The sequence below is a fragment of the Lepus europaeus genome, chromosome 11 (assembly GCF_033115175.1).
Source record: "Lepus europaeus isolate LE1 chromosome 11, mLepTim1.pri, whole genome shotgun sequence".
NCBI classification, from domain to species: domain Eukaryota; kingdom Metazoa; phylum Chordata; class Mammalia; order Lagomorpha; family Leporidae; genus Lepus; species Lepus europaeus.
Window position 1 is genome coordinate 72229299 of NC_084837.1, and position 19390 is coordinate 72248688.

The 19390-nt window shown below is 44.0% G+C and overlaps 2 protein-coding genes across 4 annotated transcripts in view; both read right to left on the reverse strand.

Moving 5' to 3' along the window:
• Window positions 1–7107, reverse strand: part of USP50 (ubiquitin specific peptidase 50) — a 39391-nt gene extending 32284 nt beyond the window's left edge. Inside the window, exons 1-4 of one of the 2 annotated variants that reach the window (XM_062205907.1) lie at window positions 7050–7107; window positions 1988–2147; window positions 1578–1773; window positions 208–417 (exon numbers count right to left, since the gene is read on the reverse strand). In XM_062205907.1, the coding sequence (XP_062061891.1) occupies window positions 208–417; window positions 1578–1773; window positions 1988–2073 (492 nt within the window). In that variant the 5' untranslated portion in view covers window positions 2074–2147; window positions 7050–7107. Of the gene's footprint in view, window positions 1–207; window positions 418–1577; window positions 1774–1987; window positions 2183–3923; window positions 3977–7049 lie in introns of those variants that run through there. The other variant, XM_062205908.1, reaches the window with a different exon arrangement.
• Window positions 7079–19390, reverse strand: part of TRPM7 (transient receptor potential cation channel subfamily M member 7) — a 120884-nt gene continuing 108572 nt past the window's right edge. The window contains exon 40 of one of the 2 annotated variants that reach the window (XM_062205890.1): window positions 7079–7205. In XM_062205890.1, coding sequence (XP_062061874.1) covers window positions 7183–7205 — 23 coding nt within the window. In that variant the 3' untranslated portion in view covers window positions 7079–7182. Of the gene's footprint in view, window positions 7206–14584; window positions 15979–19390 lie in introns of those variants that run through there. The other variant, XM_062205889.1, reaches the window with a different exon arrangement.

Genomic DNA, 19390 nt, shown 5'->3' on the forward strand with positions numbered 1-19390 from the left:
TGACTATGTTTAGACACACACTTGCATTTACAGTGACTCCTGGCCAGTATCTAAGCCAATGCTGTAATCATAAGCTCCTTTTTTTTTTTCTTCTGCCTCTTTTTTTTTTAATGATCAAGAAGACTTTTCACGTGGGAAACAACCCTGAGAAAATCTAGGGCTGAACACAGAGCATGACAGAAGCACCCAAGAGCGCGGAGTCCCTACCTGCAGGGAGCACTCGTACTCGGATGGGATGGGGAGGGAGAGGACGGTGAAGACTTCGTTCCTGTAGGTACAGTTCTCACACTTCAGACAGATGATGCCGTAATTGAGCTGCCCTTCAAACAGCCGTGTGATGATGGATGTCTCGTTGGCAATTGCCTTCCTGCAGCATCTCTGAGTGGATCCCTTCTCACAGGAGCGTCTTCGATGGTACTGGATCGAGGAACAAAACCCCCGCCGCCCATCAACTGTTATTGAGGATTTTTTAAATAAACGACTGATAAGAATGATACATCACTACCAGAAACCACTTCCATCTGAGATTCAGACCATAGAGTGAGACCTGTTTGAGAGCATGCGAGGGCTCTTCGAAAAGCACATCGAAAAAGCATGTGATAAAAAAAACTATGCGTCGGTTTAATATTTTTTGGCACCAAAATAAACTTGCATTTTGTTTGTTTTATGGGGCAAAGGGGTGAGGATTCACTTCTCATATGCCCACAATGGCCAGGGCTGAGATGAAGTAAGCTGGGAGCCAGGAACTCAACCCCAGTCTCCCATCCTCCCCTCTGACTAAACACTGTGCTGCCATGAACATCTCGTTATTACTAAAAATGAAAAATGGAACTGAAACTTGCCAGTGAGAAGTATACATGGCCATAGTTTGTGGTCTTCGTGTTATTTTTTTGGGTGTTACGTGTACAGTGAGGCAACATTCACACAAGAACATTGCATAAAGTCAAGGACATATCTTCCCAGAGTGTGGGTCATAGACCAAGGCTACAGGTAGTGAGTTCTCTAAATGAAGGCAAAACCCCTAGAGTAACTGGTGATTTCATGTTTAATCAAATACATGTCCTAAATCCAACAAATGCTGGTGGTTAGGTGCGTTGGTGTGAAGATGAAACTTGGCAGGGCCTAGTCTGGCCCCTAATTTTATACCAAGGTCAGTATTTCCATGGGTTTGTAGGTACCAAGAAAATTAAATTATAAAATTCACTATGGTATTTCTCATTCAAAACATACTTTTATTTAATAATTTCTACTTTGAAAACTGGGTCCATGCAGCTTTTACACGCAAAGGGAACCAGATTCGTGGTTGCTGCCCCTGGCTGATCACCAGATATGCCAAGTGAGACGCCTCCAGACAGTCTTACTCATTAACACTGGAGTAAGCACCTTCGACTCTAACCTTCCCAGGGCCTTTTGATGATCAGTACATATGGTAAACGCAGTTCAACATTCAAACACAAGTACCCCTCAGCTGCTAGCACGCTGCTTGGCACAGAGTAGGCCATTTTGACTGAAGGAATGGAAGGAAGAAAAATGGGAGTTTCTGCTGAAACTGTCTCAAGTTTACTAATTCTACTCACCTTCTTCAGAGCCTCATGAAGTTCATTTAGGACATAAATCAAGAATTCCTGAGCATCTTGTTGCGTCTTTTTCATAAATGCTGGGTAGAGGTTGCCAAGAGCCGACCGAAATATTTCCGGTGAGACACAGTCTGAGTCTCCAAGCCACATGTCTGTCATCAGGTAAGCGAAAGCAGTGGCCACATCACCGCAGTCCCTTGGGAGGAAAAAACAGGCAGGTTTCTGGCTGGTTGAATGAAAAGAAGACCCCTGTCACTCAAGCCTGGAGAAGCAGTCCAAAAACAGGGCTTCAAGCATTTCCCGACTACCCTTCCTGCTTTATTCACCCTCGATGTGTCACTCATTGGCGGAGCTTCCGCCTGGGGACCCTGTGGGTGGGGGTGGGCTGCAGGGCCCGCGGATGGTCTTACTTTTGGAGAGCAGTAATGTACTTTCCGGAGAGGAAGTACTCCACCAGCGGCGAGATGCTGCCGAGACACTGCAAGATGGCGTTCATGTAGCACGTGTTGCCCAAGTTCCGCAGGCCAGTGACCCCCTGGAAGTGGGGCTGGTTCTTGTCAGCCTCGTTAACTGGAAGGGTATCATAATGATCTGTGCACTCTGCACTGTGTTGGTGCCACGTGGAAAGCAAGCAAGCATTTTGGGGAACAAAATATATACAAATGACAATAATTTCCTCTCAACCTCATGAAACCAAGGAGAGTTCTTGCTAAGAGTCTCCCTCAAACACACTCCGACTAAGGACAGATGCACGCTCACTTGAAGTCTCGAGTGGCGTTATTTAGTCCAGAACTCAGAACAAGTGTGCGGAGCCATCCGCATATAACAGAGAGAAACGTTTCTTTCTAAAACCAAAGCAAGAGAACTGAAAATATCGACCTTTCAAAGTCTTAGTCTGAGATTTGCTTGACTAAAATTGCAGACTTTCTCACTGAATACCGAAGTATTACCTTTATGCTGGGAACATAAATAATTTTTGATAATAATAGTAATAATAGATAACAGTTAATAGCAATAGCTATTATGTTTTGAACCTGGAACTGTATACATTTTTCCATTAAATTCTTTTAATAATTTTACAGCGTAGGAACAATTTTATATATATATACATACATATACATATGCATATACATATACATATTTAGAAACTGTTAGAAAATGTTAACATGGCACTGCAGCTCAATAGGCTAATCCTCCACCTGTGGCGCCAGCACACCGGGTTCTAGTCCCGGTCGGGGCGCCGGATTCTGTCCCGGTTGCTCCCCTTCCAGGCCAGCTCTCTGCTGTGGCCTGGGAAGGCAGTGGAGGATGGCCCAAGTGCTTGGGCCCTGCACCCCATGGGAGACCAGGAGAAGCACCTGGCTCTTGCCATTGGATCAGCGCGGTGCGCAGGCCACAGCGTGCCGGCCGCAGCAGCCACTGGGGGGTGAAACAACAGAAAAGGAAGACCTTTCTCTCTGTCTCTCTCTCTCTCACTGTCCACTCTGCCTGTGAAAAAAAAAAAAAAAGAAAGAAAAAGAAAATGTTAACGTGAGCGATCAAGGCTGTCTTTGGCAGGAAGCTGTGGAGTCAGAGCTCGGGTGAATCCGCTGGGCCCGCCCTGGGCAGTACCGAGGAAGAATCCCCATGACGCCACCACTCCCCACCCATGGCTTCCTCTCCTGGTTTGTTGCCTGCCCACCATCTTTGCCCTTTATGATCTTCTTTCCAAGCACTGCCTCTGCAGTCTGAGCTCTGTGAGACAGCTTCCTCACCATACCTCTACTTAGTTGTCAGTTTGAAAAGTGCTCACTGGACACATGGTCTTTTTCATGTTTCCTTATGTCATGGGAAGCCCTGTCTTGCTTTAAGAAGGATGTGGAGGGGGCTGGCACTGTGGTATAGAGGGTAAGTCCACTGCCTGCTGTGTTGGAATCCCATATGGCGCTGGGCTCGAGCCCAGTCCAGCTCCCTGCTAATGCGCCTGGGAAAGCAGCAGAGGACGGCCCAAGGCTTTGGGTCCCTGCACCCACATGGGAGGCCTGGAGGAAACTCCTGGCTCCTGGCTTCGGATTGGCCCAGCCTTGCCCATTGTGGCCATTTGGGGAGTGAACCAGTGGATGGAAGACTTCTCTGTCTCTGTCTCTCTCTCTGTAACTCTTTCAAATAAATTAATTAATTTAAAAAAAAGACATGGATCTACTGCCTAGATAGTAAATCTAGTCCCTTCCTTTGGGGGGACCTCTGTGGGCCAAATCTGGGGGAACCCTCCCAAATGCGCCATGTACCCGCTTTCTTTGAACGAAACTCCTGCCCCCACCCCCACCCTGGAGCTCAGGTGGAAAGCTGTAGGAGACAGAGGCTCACAGGACATAGTAGATACCGAAGTCGTCTGCAGGGAATGACCGCTGAGAACTCATCGCAGTGGAACCGCGCTGGACTCTGACATCTATTCAGGAGCAGCGGCTAATCCTTTCAACCTCATTTCTCCAAGTCCATTATGCCTCCCTTTGTCTGTTTTAAGCAATTTATATGCTCCTTCCGCCTGTCTAAAGCGGCAAACTGATTTTCACCCGTGTCAGGCACCACCGCAACTTGGATTTTCCCATGCATCACAATCCTTTCCATTCACCCCCAAGATTCTAGCACGTTGCCATGAGACACTGTTACTAGGTTGGTTGAACTGCTTGGAAGGACTACACTGGACAGAATGAACTGCATCTTTATTTTAATTTTTTATAAGACTTTTTTTTAAAATAAAGATTTATTTATTTATTTATTTGAAACTCAGAGTTACACAGAGAGAGGAAAGGCAGAGAGAGAGAGAGGTCTTCCATCCGCTGGTTCACTCCCCAATTGGCTGCAACAGCCGGAGCTTCGCCAATCTGAAGCCAGGAGCCAGGAGCTTCTTCCGGGTCTCCCATGGGGTGCAGGGGCCCAAGGACTTGGGCCATCTTCTACTGCTTTCCCAGGCCATAGCAGAGAGCTGGATCAGAAGTGGAGCAGACGGGGCTCGAACTGGCACCCATATGGGATGCCGGCATTGCAGGGAGTGGTTTTACCTGCTACGCCAGGGCGCCAGTCTCCCCGTCCCTCAGTTTCTCTTGTATATGCATATACTACATCCATGCATGCATATGCACCAAAGATTTACCACCAGAGTTAGGGGGCGCTCTGGCGATCCCGCCCACTTGGAGCACACATCCCCCCTCCTGGGGAGGAACACCTCCCACCCTGAGGCAGCTGGACGTTGCTGCTTCCAAATGCTTTGCATTGGGGTTGAATAGAGAATTTCCCTTCATGAGGGCTGGAGCAAACACAAACACATACTACTAGTGCCACACAGGGTTTGTTGTAGGAGAACTTATAAGCTGGCAGCACAACACACAAGATCTCCTGGCTCTCATATTCTGCGACAGATGACTGTACTTTCCACAGTCATTCAGGTGCGGCTTCCAATCTTGTTTTCCACTAATGCATATCCTGGAATGCAGCAAGTGATGGCCCAAAAACTTGGGTCCCTGCTGGCCACGTGGGAGACCTGGGGTGGAGTTCTGGGCCGCTGGCTCTTGCTTGGCCCAGCCTTGGCTATTGCAGGCATTTGGGGCATGAACTAGCCTTTCAAATAAACTGCAAAACAAAACAAAACATTCTTTCAGTAGAAAGGTACCTCCTCTTCTGAATGTTCTACCTAAGTGAAAACAGGGTTGGAGAATGTACTGACTGGCCACAGTGAAAGTAGCTTGGCTGAGAGAGTGGTCTTGCTGAAAAGGGGAGACCTCGCAGCTCCAAAGCTGGTGGCAGCCTGTTTTCCCTTCGGGCTAACTCACATCTGCTGAGCCAGAGAGGCAACACAAGGGAAGCAAGAGCTTTGAGGGGTGAATCCAATGTGCCTTTTCTCAGCTCTGCAGCAAGTATATGGATACTAAAAAGTTCATGAAAGATGTGTTATGAAAAACACTGTGCGCATTGCATATACTTTTCCACCAAAATAAACTTACCTTTTAATTCCACTTTCCAAGAACCTTTTTTTTTTTTTTTTTTGGACAGGCAGAGTGGATAGTGAGAGAGAGAGACAGAGAGAAAGGTCTTCCTTTTGCCGTTGGTTCACCCTCCAATGGCCGCTGCAGCCGGCGCATCGTGCTGATCCGAAGCTAGGAGCCAGGTGCTTCTCCTGGTCTCCCATGCGGGTGCAGGGCCCAAGCACTTGGGCCATCCTCCACTGCACTCCCTGGCCACAGCAGAGAGCTGGACTGGAAGAGGGGCAACCGGGACAGAATCCGGTGCCCCGACCGGGACTAGAACCCGGTGTGCCGGCGCCGCAAGGCAGAGGATTAGCCTGTTAAGCCATGGCGCTGGCCCCAAGAACCTTTTAAAGCACTCTTGTATTACCGGTAAGTCAAGAAAGCAGCATGTTGAAGGGTCATTGGTATGCAAGCTTACTTCTATCCTAGTGGTTAAAAGTAACACACACAGTTGCTCAGGCTGCACAAGGTATGAAGAGTAACCATACTTTGACACCTGGATAAAGGATCCTGACAACTAGATGTGACAGCTCCTGCAGCTGTTTGCTATTTGTGGTATCTCTTTAAAATATTTATTTACTTATTTTAATTTATTTGAAAGGCACAGAAACATAGAAACAGAGGTCTTCCATCTAATGGTTCACCCTGCAAATACCCAAAGCACCCAGGGCTGAAGCCAGGAGTCTCCCATGTGTGGGAGGTACTCAAGTACTTGAGTCACCATCTGGACAGTGATGTCTCTTGAAGTTACCTTGGGTGGCTCTGCAGTGCTGCGCCAATCCGAAGCCAGGAGCCAGGTGCTTCCTCCTGGTCTCCCATGCGGGTGCAGGGCCCAAGCACTTGGGCCATCCTCCACTGCACTCCCTGGGCCACAGCAGAGAGCTGGACTGGAAGAGGAGCAGCTGGGACTGGAACCCGGCGCCCATATGGGATGCCGGTGCCGCAGGCAGAGGATTAACCAAGTGAGCCACGGCGCCGGCCCCTGGATTATTTTTGCTAAAGTTCCCTCCCCTCTTCCCTTTTTATTGTGAGGAAGTTGTGAATTGTTTTCATTTTCTTCTATTTATGCTTCTTTAATTATCTCAACACATACATATGTAACCTTTGTAATCTTTATCTCTTTGGGTCTAAGGTTCCATTAGCAAGGGATATTGAATTATCTGAATGTATTTGGTTTCTAACCTCTGGGTGGCCTATAAGGTTCTGTGAAAATCCATTTAGTTCCTGAGACCACAGAGTGAAAAGTCAGGATAGCAATGGTTACTCATCCTTAAAATTACTTTCCAATTAATGTAAAAGTCTGTAATTCTTCTCAAATAGAAATGAAGACTTTACTGTTTTTATTACCACCTTTCCCCTTCTCCTATTTAAACAATTTTTACTCTGGGCTGCTTTTTTAAAAAAGCATTACACTGTATTTACCTGCCAGCACGTGTCTACGTTTGTGTATTTGTGACACTTTGCTCACCTCTGTATCTTCTGTCTTGTGCCTTCCCACGGAGATTCTTTTCGAATATATCCTTACCAATTTCCAAGGAAAAGCATGGGCAGCATACTTTGCGAACGCCATCACATGGCTAGTGTCACATTCCTCTTTCCCGTCATGCCGCTGCTGTGCTGCTTCCTGGATATTGTGAGAGGTGAGAATTTTGAAGTCAATCTGACGTTTCCCCTGTATGCCTGTTGTATTTACAGAGCCACTAGACGGAGCATTCCGTGGGCCCTTTAATTTCCTCCCTTCCGGCTCCACTTTCATTCTGTAGTCCTTTTAAAGTTATCACATTACATTATCAACCCAGAAAATACTGTGTGTGCTTCATGCCAGTCCTGAAATAGTGAGTAAGATATAAATCTTGACTCTCAGTTCATTATCTTGACTGCTTGTGTTTATTCTCTGTCCTCCCAATTCTCACATCTTTTCCATTCTTTTTTTTTTTTTTTGTAAGATTTATTTTATGTATTTGAAAGGCAGAGTTAGAGAGGAGAGGGAGAGGGAGGGGGAGGGGGAGGGGAGAGAGAGAGAGAGAGAGAGAATCTTCCATCTGCTGGTTCACACCCCACACCCCAAATAGCCGCAATGGCCAGAGCTGGGTAGATCTGGGTCTCCCTTATAGGTGCAAGGCCCAAGCACTTGGGCCATCCTCTGCTACTTTCCCAGACATATTAGCTGGGAGCAGGATCAGAAGCGGAGCAGCTGGGACTTGAACCAGAGCCCACTTGGGATGCAGGTGCTGCAGAACTTGCTGCACCATAGCGTGGGCCCTTACTTTTACTTCTTAACATACGTTTTTGCATATTGTTGGATATTTGTGGGATTACTTGATATTTAATTTGACTTTTAGTGCTCGTGGCTACTTTCTACACACTTTTCCCTAGTTTCACTCTTCAAGGTTAACCTTTAATGTTAAATGTTGAGATGAATATGCAGATTTATGCACTTTGATGCAATTACGCACGACTACAAATTTCTTAACCATATGCTGGTATCTACTTATGAAAGAAATTACAATATGATAAACTCCTTTGTAGAGAAAAATCACCCTCAGAATATTTTTTGTTCTCCATTATTTGTTTTTCTTTTTTTTTTTTTTTTTTGACAGGCAGAGTGGATAGTGAGAGAGAGAGAGACAGAGAGAAAGGTCTTCCTTTGCTGTTGGTTCACCCTCCAATGGCCGTTGCGGCCAGTGCATCTCGCTGATCTGAAGCCAGGAGCCAGGTGCTTCTCCTGGTCTCCCATACGGGTGCAGGGTTCAAGGACTTGGGCCATCCTCCACTGCCTTCCTGGGCCACAGCAGAGAGCTGGCCTGGAAGAGGGGCAACCGGGATAGAATCTGGCGCCCCATCCGGGACTAGAACCCGGTGTGCCGGCGCCGCAAGGCGGAGGATTAGCCTGTTAAGCCACGGCACCAGCCTCCATTATGTTCTTTTATCTTCACGGGAGCTTCCAAGGGAAGAAGATAGAGCAAGAAGGGACCAGATTATTTGAGTACTTCTACGTTCTGAAGGCTGAGGTCATTACAGCACACACCGCCACGCTATATGGCACTCTCAGAGAGGCTTGCTCAGCTTAGTCAAGGTCACTCATGGAGCAACAGGAGACCAAGCCTACCCAGCTCAATTTTGTACTGCAACGTATACTCTACACAAATAAAACAATCGTCATCGAAAGAGGTATCAGTACTCCATTCTTTTTTATTGCTAAACATTATTCCATTGAATGAATATATATGTGTGTGTGTGTGTAGAAATATGTCAGACTTAGTTCATTGTTAATTTTTTGAGAGAGAGAGAGAGACAGAGAGAGAGACTGACTTTCCATCTACTGGTTGACTCCCCAACTGCATACCATGGCCCCTGACTAGGGCTCAAGACAGGAGCCAAGAATCCAATCCAAGCACACCACGTGGGTGACAGGAACCCAAGTCCTGAACCATCAACTGCATATCCACAGGAAGCACAAGGCTAGACCTAAACTCCAGCAGTGTTACATGAGACTCAAGCATCCCAACTTGCATCAGAATGGCCACTCCTGGGTTACCTTTTTAGGAGTTCTTTATTAAAGTCTCTCATTAAATACATTATTTGCAAAATTTTTCTTCCAATAAGTAGGTTGTCTTTTCATTGTTAAGGGTATACGTTGGAGTGAAAGGTTTTTGTTTTTTTTTTCTGAAGTTCAATTTGCCTTTTTTTTTTTTTTTAAAGATTTATTTATTTGAAAGACAGAGTTACAGAGAGGCAGAGGCAGAGAGACAGAGACAGAGATCTTCCATCTGCTGGTTTGTTCCCCAATTGGCCGCAACGGCCGGAGCCGTGCCGATCCGAAGCCAGGATCCAGGAGCTTCTTCTTGGTCTCCCATGCAGGTGCCGGGGCCCAGGGACTTGGGCCATCCTCTACTGCTTTCCCAGGCCATAGCAGAGAGCTGGATTGGATGTGGAACAGCCGGGACTTGAACCGGTGCCCATATGGGATGCCGGCACTGTAGGCAGTGGCTTTACCTGTTACGCCAGTGCCAGCCCCAGTTTATTTTTTCTACAGTATGGTTGTGCTGTTGGTGTTCTATTTAAAAAACCATCACATAATCCAAGGTCACAAGGATTTATTTTTGCATTTTTTTCCCCTTGAAGATTTTGTTTATCTGAAAGGCAGAATTACAGAGAGGACAGAGATCTTCCCTCTGCTGGTTCACTACCCAAATGGCTGGGGCTGGGCAGTTGACTAATAGTCAAGTGTAATGAAGAACATAGAACTTGAAACCCTATGAACAAACTTTTTCTATTGTGTTTGATCTCTCATGTATCATTTGGAAAATGCTAGGTAAATTGTACATTTGTAAACTACTGGCTTAGTTATGCAGATCATTCAAACACTGTTGTTTGATTATACAGTTGAAAATCATCTTTTAAAAATATTTATTTAATTTGAAAGGCAGAGAGAGAAACAAAGAGAGAATCTTCCATCTGCTGATTCACCCCTTAAATGTCTCCAACGGCTGGAACTGGGCCAGACCAAAGCTAGGAGCCCAGATTTTCTTCTAAGTCTCTACAGGGGTGCAAGGGCCCAACCATTTGGGCCATCTTCCGCTGCCTTCTCAAGTGCGTTAGCAGGGAGCTGAATGGGAAGTGGAACAGCCGGGATGTGAACATGTACATATATGGGATGCTGGCATTGCAGGCACCAGTTTATTTATTTATTTTTTATTTTTTTGACAGGCAGAGTGGACAGTGAGAGAGAGACAGAGAGAAAGGTCTTCCTTTGCTGTTGGTTCACCCTTCAATGGCCGCCATGGCTGGTGCACCGCGCTGATCCGAAGCCAGGAGCCAGGTGCTTCTCCTGGACAGGCACCCAGTTTAACCTGCTATGCCACAAGGCCGATCCCATCAGTCATTCTATGAACTGGAGACAATGATCAATGAAATGATCATCTGGTTCTACTCACTTAACTCACAACTGCATAAGTGCTTTTTCTTTGACATAGCCATATTGTATAGTGCAGAAGAGCTTTACATGCATTTCCCATTTTTTTCTACAATGTATTATAAACATACATTGAAGGGTCAACATTAATTACTTCATCAAGGAATTTTTAAAGAAAATGACCTTCTTTCAAAGACTGTGAGAGTGAAGAAATGTAATAACCACTAGTGCAATTTAATGCTACTGCCTTGATTCAATGCTAGATACCTGCAGTTTCACCTACCAATACTTTTGTTCCATTGGTAAAACTCTCGATGCAATGGGAAAGGGAGTATTCTGACCTTGTGGATCTTGTGAAAGTGTCCTGGGGACTTCTGATAACCACCTATCTAGATCTAAGAGACTATTATATCAAGGCAGTGACCATCACATAGACAAACACTGCTACCAATGAAGAACTTTTCTTGCTAGATTTAACCCTAAATCTAATCTTCTGTCTGCTGGTTCATTCTCCCAATGTTCACAAAAGCCATGGCTGGGCAAGGGTGAAACTAGAAGCCAAAACACAATTCAGGTCTCCCACTTATACAGTCAAGACCCAAAAACAACTGAAACAATATCTGCTGCTTTCCAGGGTGTACATTAGCAGGAAACTGGAATCAGAAGTGGTGCAGCGATTTGAACCCTGGCACTTTAAAAGGTATGCTACGGGCTGGCGCCGCGGTTCACTAGGCTAATCCTCCACCTGCAGCACCGGCACCCCGGGTTCTAGTCCCGGTTGGGTCGCCAGATTCTGTCCCGGTTGCTCCTCTTCCAGTCCAGCTCTTTGCTATGGCCCGGGAAGGCAGTGGAGGATGGCCCAGGTCCTTGGGCCCTGCACCCGCATGGGAGACCAGGAGGAAGCACCTGGCTCCTGGCTTTGGATCAGTGCAGCGTGCCAGAGCGCAGCACGCTGGCCGTAGTGGCCACTTGGGGGGTGAACCGACAGAAAAGGAAGACCTTTCTCTCTGTCTCTAACTCTGCCTGTAAAAAAAAAAAAAAAAAAAAAAAAAGGGTATGCTACTACTGCACCAAACACCTTGATCAAGCCTTTGGACCTAACAACTAGTTTAGTAAAGTCCCAAATATGGTTCACTTTTAAAGTCAGATAAGTTAGTTCCTGAGAAAATCAGAAGGTAAAAAAGATGGGCAAGGAAACTTGTACTTTAAATTTTAAAAACAAATCAAGCCAGTGCCACGCTCAATAGGCTAATCTTCCACGGCTCCGGCACACCGGGTTCTAGTCCCGGTCGGGGCGCCGGATCCTGTCCCGGTTGCCCCTCTTCCAGGCCAGCTCTCTGCTGTGGCCAGGGAGTGCAGTGGAGGATGGCCCAAGTGCCTGGGCCCTGCACCCTCATGGGAGACCAGGAGAAGCACCTGGCTCCTGCCTTCGGATCAGCGCAGTGCGCCGGCTGCTGCAGCCATGGCGGGTGAACCAACGGCAAAGGAAGACCTTTCTCTCTGTCTCTCTCACTGTCCACTCTGTCAAAAAAAAAAAAAAAAAAAAAAAAAAAAAATCAAGGGGCTGGCATCGTGGCACAGTAGGCTGAGCCACTGCTTGTGACACCAGCCATCCTATACTGGAGCACAGGATAGTCCTGTTTCCTATCCAGCTCCCTGCTAATGCTTCTGGGAAAGCAGTGGATGATGGCTCAAGTACTTGGGTCCCTGCCACCCATACAGGAGATCTGGATAGAGTTCCAGGCTCCTGGTTTTGGCTTGGCCCAGCCCCAGCTGTTGCAGCCATTTTGGTAGTGACCCAGCAGACAGAACTCTTGTCTCCCTCTGTAACTCTGTAACTGTCTTTCAAATAAATAAATCTTCAAAAGAAAAAAAAAAAAAAAAAAGAGCAACTGCAATGTATAAACCTGAGTCCTAACTCAAACTTTAAAAAAATATTTTTTTAAAGATTTATTTTATTTATTTGAAAGAGTTACAGATAAAGAGGGAGAGGCAGAGAGAAAAATCTTCCATCTACTGGTTCATTCCCCAAATGGCCACAACCAAGGCTGGGCCAGTTGAAGCCAGGAGCCCCATCCAGGTTTCCTATGTGGGTGGCAAAGCCCAACCACTTGGATCTTTCACTGCCTTGCCAGACACGTTAGTAGAGAGCTAGATTAGAAGTGGATCAGCTGGGACTAGAACTGATGCTTATATAGGATGTTGGTACCTCAGGCAGTGGCTTCACCCAGTACACCACAACACCAGTCCCTACCCAGTGAAATAAAAGATCCTTTCTCTCTACCACGGGTACAAGCTAGTGGGGTTGACAGATAATCCAGTAATAACTATGAAAGCAATGTAGTCTGACATGAGAGTTTGAAAGGGTATTTTCTTTACTTTCCTTTACATTTAATTTTTTTTTAATACATCAATACAATCAACATGCACTGCTTCTAAAATAAAAACGGCATACATACATTGACAGATTGAGGACATACGAATAAAGAACATCTGCAGAATTCAACATTTTTTTTTAAAGAATTCCTTGAAGATGTCTGTATTATCCATCACCCTCTTGACCATCAGATGCACACAAGCTTTTTTAAAAATTTTATTTATTTATTTTTTGAAAGGCAAAGTGGACAGTGAGAGAGAGAGACAGAGAGAAAGGTCTTCCTTTGCAGTTGGTTCACCCTCCATGGCTGCAGCGGCCAGCGCATCACGCTGATCCGAAGGCAGGAGCCAGGTGCTTCTCCTGGTCTCCCATGGGGTGCAGGGCCCAAGGACCTGGGCCATCCTCCACTGCCTTCCCAGGCCACAGCAGAGAGCTGGCCTGGAAGAGGGGCAACCGGGATAGAATCCGGCACCCCAACCGGGACTAGAACCCGGTGTGCCAGCGCCGCAGGCGGAGGATTAGCCTATTGAGCCACGGCGCCAGCCTAGAATTCAACATTTTTTTTTTTTAAAAATTTACTTATTTATTTGAAAGTTAAGAGTTAGAAAGAAAAAGAGATCTTCCATCCACTGGTGCACTCCCTGGATGGTAGCAATGGCCAGCACTGGGGCCAAACGGAAGCCAGGAGCTTCTTCTAGGTCTCCCATGTGGGTGCAGGGGCCCAAGCACCTGGGTCATCTTCTGCTGCTTTCCCAGGCACATCCAGAGGTAGCTTGATGGAAACTGGAGCAGCCAGGACAAGAAATGGCACTCATATGGGATGCTGGTGCCATAGGCAAAGGCTGTACCACAGTGCCAGCCCCAAGAATTCAACATTTTAAGAATTAATTTGGTGAAAGACATGTTTTATCCTCCTCAGTGGGATGAAACTGAGAAGAAAAACATTAGAAGAGATTAAGCAAATGACACTTTCAGGAACTGGAGTAAATAAAAATGAACTTCAATAATCTAAGGAGAGACAACTCTTCTTTGGGATGAGAAATGTGGTTTACCAGTAAACTGTTTCTTTCCAGAATTAACCAAGAACAGTAATAGATCTGTTCAGAAAAGTGACCAGGATACGGTACAGAAAACATCAGTGGTCGCTGTGCTTGTGATTCATCATAGCACAGGGTTTAAGAGCACAGATGAAAACCAGTTTGTGGGCATTCGAATTCTAGCCATGCTGCATGCTAGTTATTGCTTTACCTCTCTAGCACCTTGATTTTCCAATCTGAAAAACAGGATAATATTAACACCTAAGTCATATAAGGGTTAAATAAGTAATATATGTAAAGTCCTTGGAATAATGCCTGCTACATATCAAGATTAAATAAGAGCTAGCTACTATTAACATTTTGTGAAAATAATCAACATAAAACTAAACAAAACCCTTATCTCCCTTTTCTGGCATAATAAGAAACATTTTTTTAAACAGACACAGGACACCAATATCAATTTAAACACTATACAAGACAGAGAAGCAAGAAGCAAGGGTGTACAAATGGTCCATTAAAAACACATGCTCTGAAAATGTCAAATAATTTTTCAGAATGATTCAACTCACCAAACAATTGTAAACAAGAATAAATTTATTTAATTTCTTTTAAAGATTTAATGATATACAAAATGTATATAGTATAATATCTTTAAGTAATACACTTTTTCTTTCTCCCCCCCCATCAATATTAAACACTATTTAAACAGCTTATCTCTTTTTGCCTTGACTGTATCTATGAGATACACTACTTATTACAAATAAGCTTTTTACTGCTGTCTTCCAAATAAAAATGAAAATTAGTACCTAGGAAACAAACAAAAAGGAAAAAAAAAATCATAGCATAAAACTTTAGTCAGATGAAAAGCTTTTCTTCTTGTTGAATATTCAACAGTATCTGGGGCAGTTAAATTCATTTTATTGGCATAAAGTTGCATTGCAACCTCCCGACTTTACATAATAATCCAACTCAATTCATTTCTTAAATATCACAAAAAAATTCATGTTCAGATGTTCCAACACAATTTTAAATATAAGCAAAAGTTCATGTCTACAATCTGATTTGATTGGTTAATAAAAATCTTTGGAGAAGTGTGTAACTTTCAGGTTGTCACTACTAACACAGATAGGGAAAAAGTACTTTAGCTTTCCTCACAAGACAATTTCCCTTGAACAGTGAGTTGAGTTCTTCCTTTTATATATTTAGGTGACATACCAGTTTACCATGGCTTTCTTCTACTTAACAGTAACTTGATAAAAAATGTTAAAAAAAAAAACAAGCAAACAAATACTTTTGGACAATTTGGGCTCTAACAAAAATTGGTTCTATCTTTAAATATGGAGCCTAACCCTGATTCACAAATAAAGTCTCTCTTTAGAAAATGGTCTTCAGCTCTGGCTTCTTATATCCCTGGGAATTCAGAACTGTAATAAGCCATCTTCTTTCTTGTGGTCAACAAGCATAGAGTTGGGAACCAAGTGACATCATCACGGAACACACTAAACACACCGAGGAAGACTTTTGACTGCCATTTAACCAAAAGCTGACTTCATTTCTCTAGTTCAATGGCAATAAACCAGCTGCCAATAAAATGTGCACAGACACCTAACTTTGGTTAATGGTATTGCACCACATAGGAGAGGGCACGATCACCCTCATAACAAAGTCAAATGAAATCCTCTGCTATAAAAAGCCCTTTAGAAAGTCATAAATACTAATTTTTCACTACTTTTTAAAATTCTCAATTGCCAGCTCAGTCCTATAGCGAGTTTTTGACTAGTTTAATCAGGTCAAAAAGAACATTGACTTTTAACTGTGCTGGAGTCAGCAAATCCAATTTGCACACACCTTTACATATTACCAAATAATTTCCTCTTAAAGGAAAAGTAACACAGTAACATTTTTGATGTGTCAACAAAATCAGTGATTCAGTAATATTATAACATCAGACGAACAGAATTAGTTGATTCTGATTCTTTGGTGGAATTTTCAGGCTGAAGACTGAAATCTGAAGGCTCATCTTGAGGAAATATAATTTTATCAGGTGTATAGTCATTCCTCTTCAGATCTATAGTCACCACCCCAGACCAAAAAAAAAAAAAAAAAAAAAAAAAAAAAAAAAAAAGGTCAGTACTGCTTGTATTGCTTAGAAAAGTAGAATTAAGAGCATTTTTCAAATTGATTTTCCTCTAAATGTGTCAGAGATCTATCTTCTATTAGGTTAGTGGGCATAATATTATACATATAAAATCATTCATTAAATAATTATTAGACAGACTATGAGCCAGGAACTTGGCTCATGTCAATGTGGGGATGTTGCAATGAGCAAGGAAGGAAGACAAGGACCCTGTTCTCATGGAGTTTATATTCTTGCGAGTGAAGAAAAACAAGGAAATAGCAAAGTGGGAGCACTATAAGTAGGAACGTGTGTTTGAAGAAAATAACTTGATGAAGTGTGATGAGCGCCAGACTGGAGGTGGTGTGGGGTGATCACTTCAGATTGGCTGAGCAGAAAAGCTGAGGACACAGACATCTGAGTAAAGACCTAAATACTGAGAAGCGAACCATCAGAGTTCTGAGGAGTATTCTAGGCACAGGGAAGGTTAGAAAGACTGAGAGAAGGAAATGGGCCTCTATGGTTTATATACAGTGAATGAGAGGAAGACTCCTAGAAAATTGGGTCAAGCAAAGGTTAATGGCCAGAAGTGTCAAACTATAGTCTGTGGGCCAATCTGGCCTCCTGCCTGTTTCTGCAAATAGTTTTGGCGGAATATACCCAAGTTCATTTGTCTAGTCTATGGCTATTTTTGCATTATGATGGTAGAACTGGTAGAAGCTGAGACCACATAGCCTGCAAGCCTAAAGCATTTTACTACTCTGCCCCTTACAAAGAATTTGCTGACCCAATTTAGGGTGTGCAAGCTATTAATCATCACGATTAGCAGATTACAACGCAATCATGATTAGATCACAGTGAAAAGGAATCTACTGGATTTTTTTTTTCCAAGATTTTATTTATTTATTTGACAGGCAGAGCCACAGACAGTGAGAAAGAGAGAAACAGGGAGAAAGGTCTTCCTTCCGCTGGTTCACTCCCCAAACGACCCCAACGGCCAGAGCCACACCGATCTGAAGCCAGGAGCCAGGAGCGTCCTCCTGGTCTCCCACGAGGGTGCAGGGGCCCAGGGACCTGGGCCATCCTCCATCGCCATTCCAAGCCACAGCAGAGAGCTGGACAGGAAGAGGAACAGCCGGGACCAGCACTGGTGCCCACATGGGACGCTGGCACTGCAGGCAGAGGACCCACCAAATGTGCCACTGCACAGGCCCCTACAGGATGGTTTTAAGCAGTCTTAGGTAGAGTTAGAATCTGATTTGTATTTTTAAATGACTATTGTGATAGACCTGTTAAGTCTATCATGAGGAGGAAACTGGCAGCAGTACAGGAAACAAGAAAGTGACAATGAAGAAGGAGAGACATAGATTAACTAGAGAGGACAGAATGTGATGGATTACATATGAAAGACGAGAGAAGAGGAAATGGATAGTTTAGGCTTTGGGCCTGAGCAACTGGGTAACCGTTAATGAGATTAAACTAGTCATTACAGGTAGCAGAAATCAAGAGTTCTAGAATGGACATGTTACTGTCAAGATGTTTTAGGGTAATGAACATAGAAACAGAAGCTCAGGAAAGAAATTTTCTGATAAATTTGGTATTATCAGTTGTACAACGCTTAGCTTTGAGATATGATGAAATCATTCAGCCATATAGAAGAACAGTTGTAAAATTAGAGAACACAATGCAGTAATTCCAAATTTAGAATTTAAACTATCCATAGTCATGCATATAGCCTGATAATTCTATCTCCAGGTAGAACAGACCTGACACTCAGAACATGAACTATTAATTTTAATCTGAGAAATACTCTACCTTAAGTGATTCAAATACATATTTATAACTACGTGAATTATTTTTGACAAAATGTTAATTCAAGAGTAGCAGTACAGCCTTAAAGAATTGTGAGAAAATGTCAGCCATTTTCAGTATAGCATGGAAAATTACTGTTAGCTGACTTGCAGATGTGGCAAAACTCACTGGGCAAACAGGATGTTATGGAGTAGGCAATCCACAAGAGGAAATTAAATTACAGAAAAGGAAGGAGGAAGGAAACTTCGTAACTTAGGTGACAGAAGACCGTATACTCCACAGTGCTCAACCAATGAGGAACCAGGGGACCTGTGACTTAGGATATCAACTTCTTGCTGTAACTGATCCACGGGTGCCTGCTCATCAAACACCTGATCTTGCAAAAACCCATCATAAGGTCTTTCTTGCTTTCACTGTGCTTCCTAAGCCCAAGTCTCTCTTGAATGGACAGGTGAGGATATTTTCCAAAAGAATACAATTACTTTGCAATTGTATTGTATAAACAACAGTGGACAGACATGCAATTATAGTTCATCTTTTTAAAAAAAATTTTAAAAAGATTTATTTATTTATCTGAAAGGTAGAGTTACAGAGAAGGAGAGGCAGAGGCAGAGAGAGAAAGAAGTCTTCCATCTGCTGGTTCACTCCTCAAATGGCCAGGACAGGCTGGGCGAGACTGAAGCCAGGAGCCAGAAGCTTCATGGTCTCCTACATGGGTGCAGGGGTCCAAGTACGTGGGCCATCTTCCACTGCCTTCCCAGGCACATCTGCAGAGAGCTGGTTCAGAAGTGGAGCAGCCAGGGATTTGAATAAGCGCCCATATGAGATGCACCACAGGTGGTGTCTTAACTTGATAATGCCATAGTGCCAGCCCCATAGCTCAAGTCTTGATTAGGTAGTTAACAGGTGTAATCATGAACAAATAATCTCAACTCGATTTTTAGCTCTGGCTAAAATGAACTAAATACGTGCCACTCTATTTCTGCCACTGGTTAGAAGTAAAAATTCTGCAAAGAAAACATAAAATATGAGGCCAGAGATGTGATATAGTAGGTTAAGCCTCTGCCTACAATGCCAGCATCCCATATAGCATTTGGTTAAAGTCTGGTCTGCCCCACTTCCAGTCCAGCTCCCTGCTAATGGCCTGGGAAAGCCCAGGAGGATGGCCCAAGTGCTTAGGCCCCTGTACCCACGTGGGATACCTGAAAGAAGTTTCTGGCTTTGGATCGGCCCAGCTTGGCCATTGTGGCCATCTGGGGAGTGAACCAGCAGATGGAAGATCTTTCAATCTCTGTCTCTCCTTTTCAACCTCTGTAACTCTGCCTCTGGAATAAAATTAATAAATCTTAAAAAAAAAAAAGAAAACATAAAATAACCATATGAAACTTCTGAAAGTAAATAGCAGGTAGACCTAGGAAAGAAGGACCTGAACAATGACCCATATATAGTGGTGAGCTTCCTAGTTTTTTTCCCCTCTCTTACTTCTAGGCTTAGGTTTGAGGACAGCTTGATCCCATAAATGTAGAATAAATGTACATAGAAAAAGCTAAAA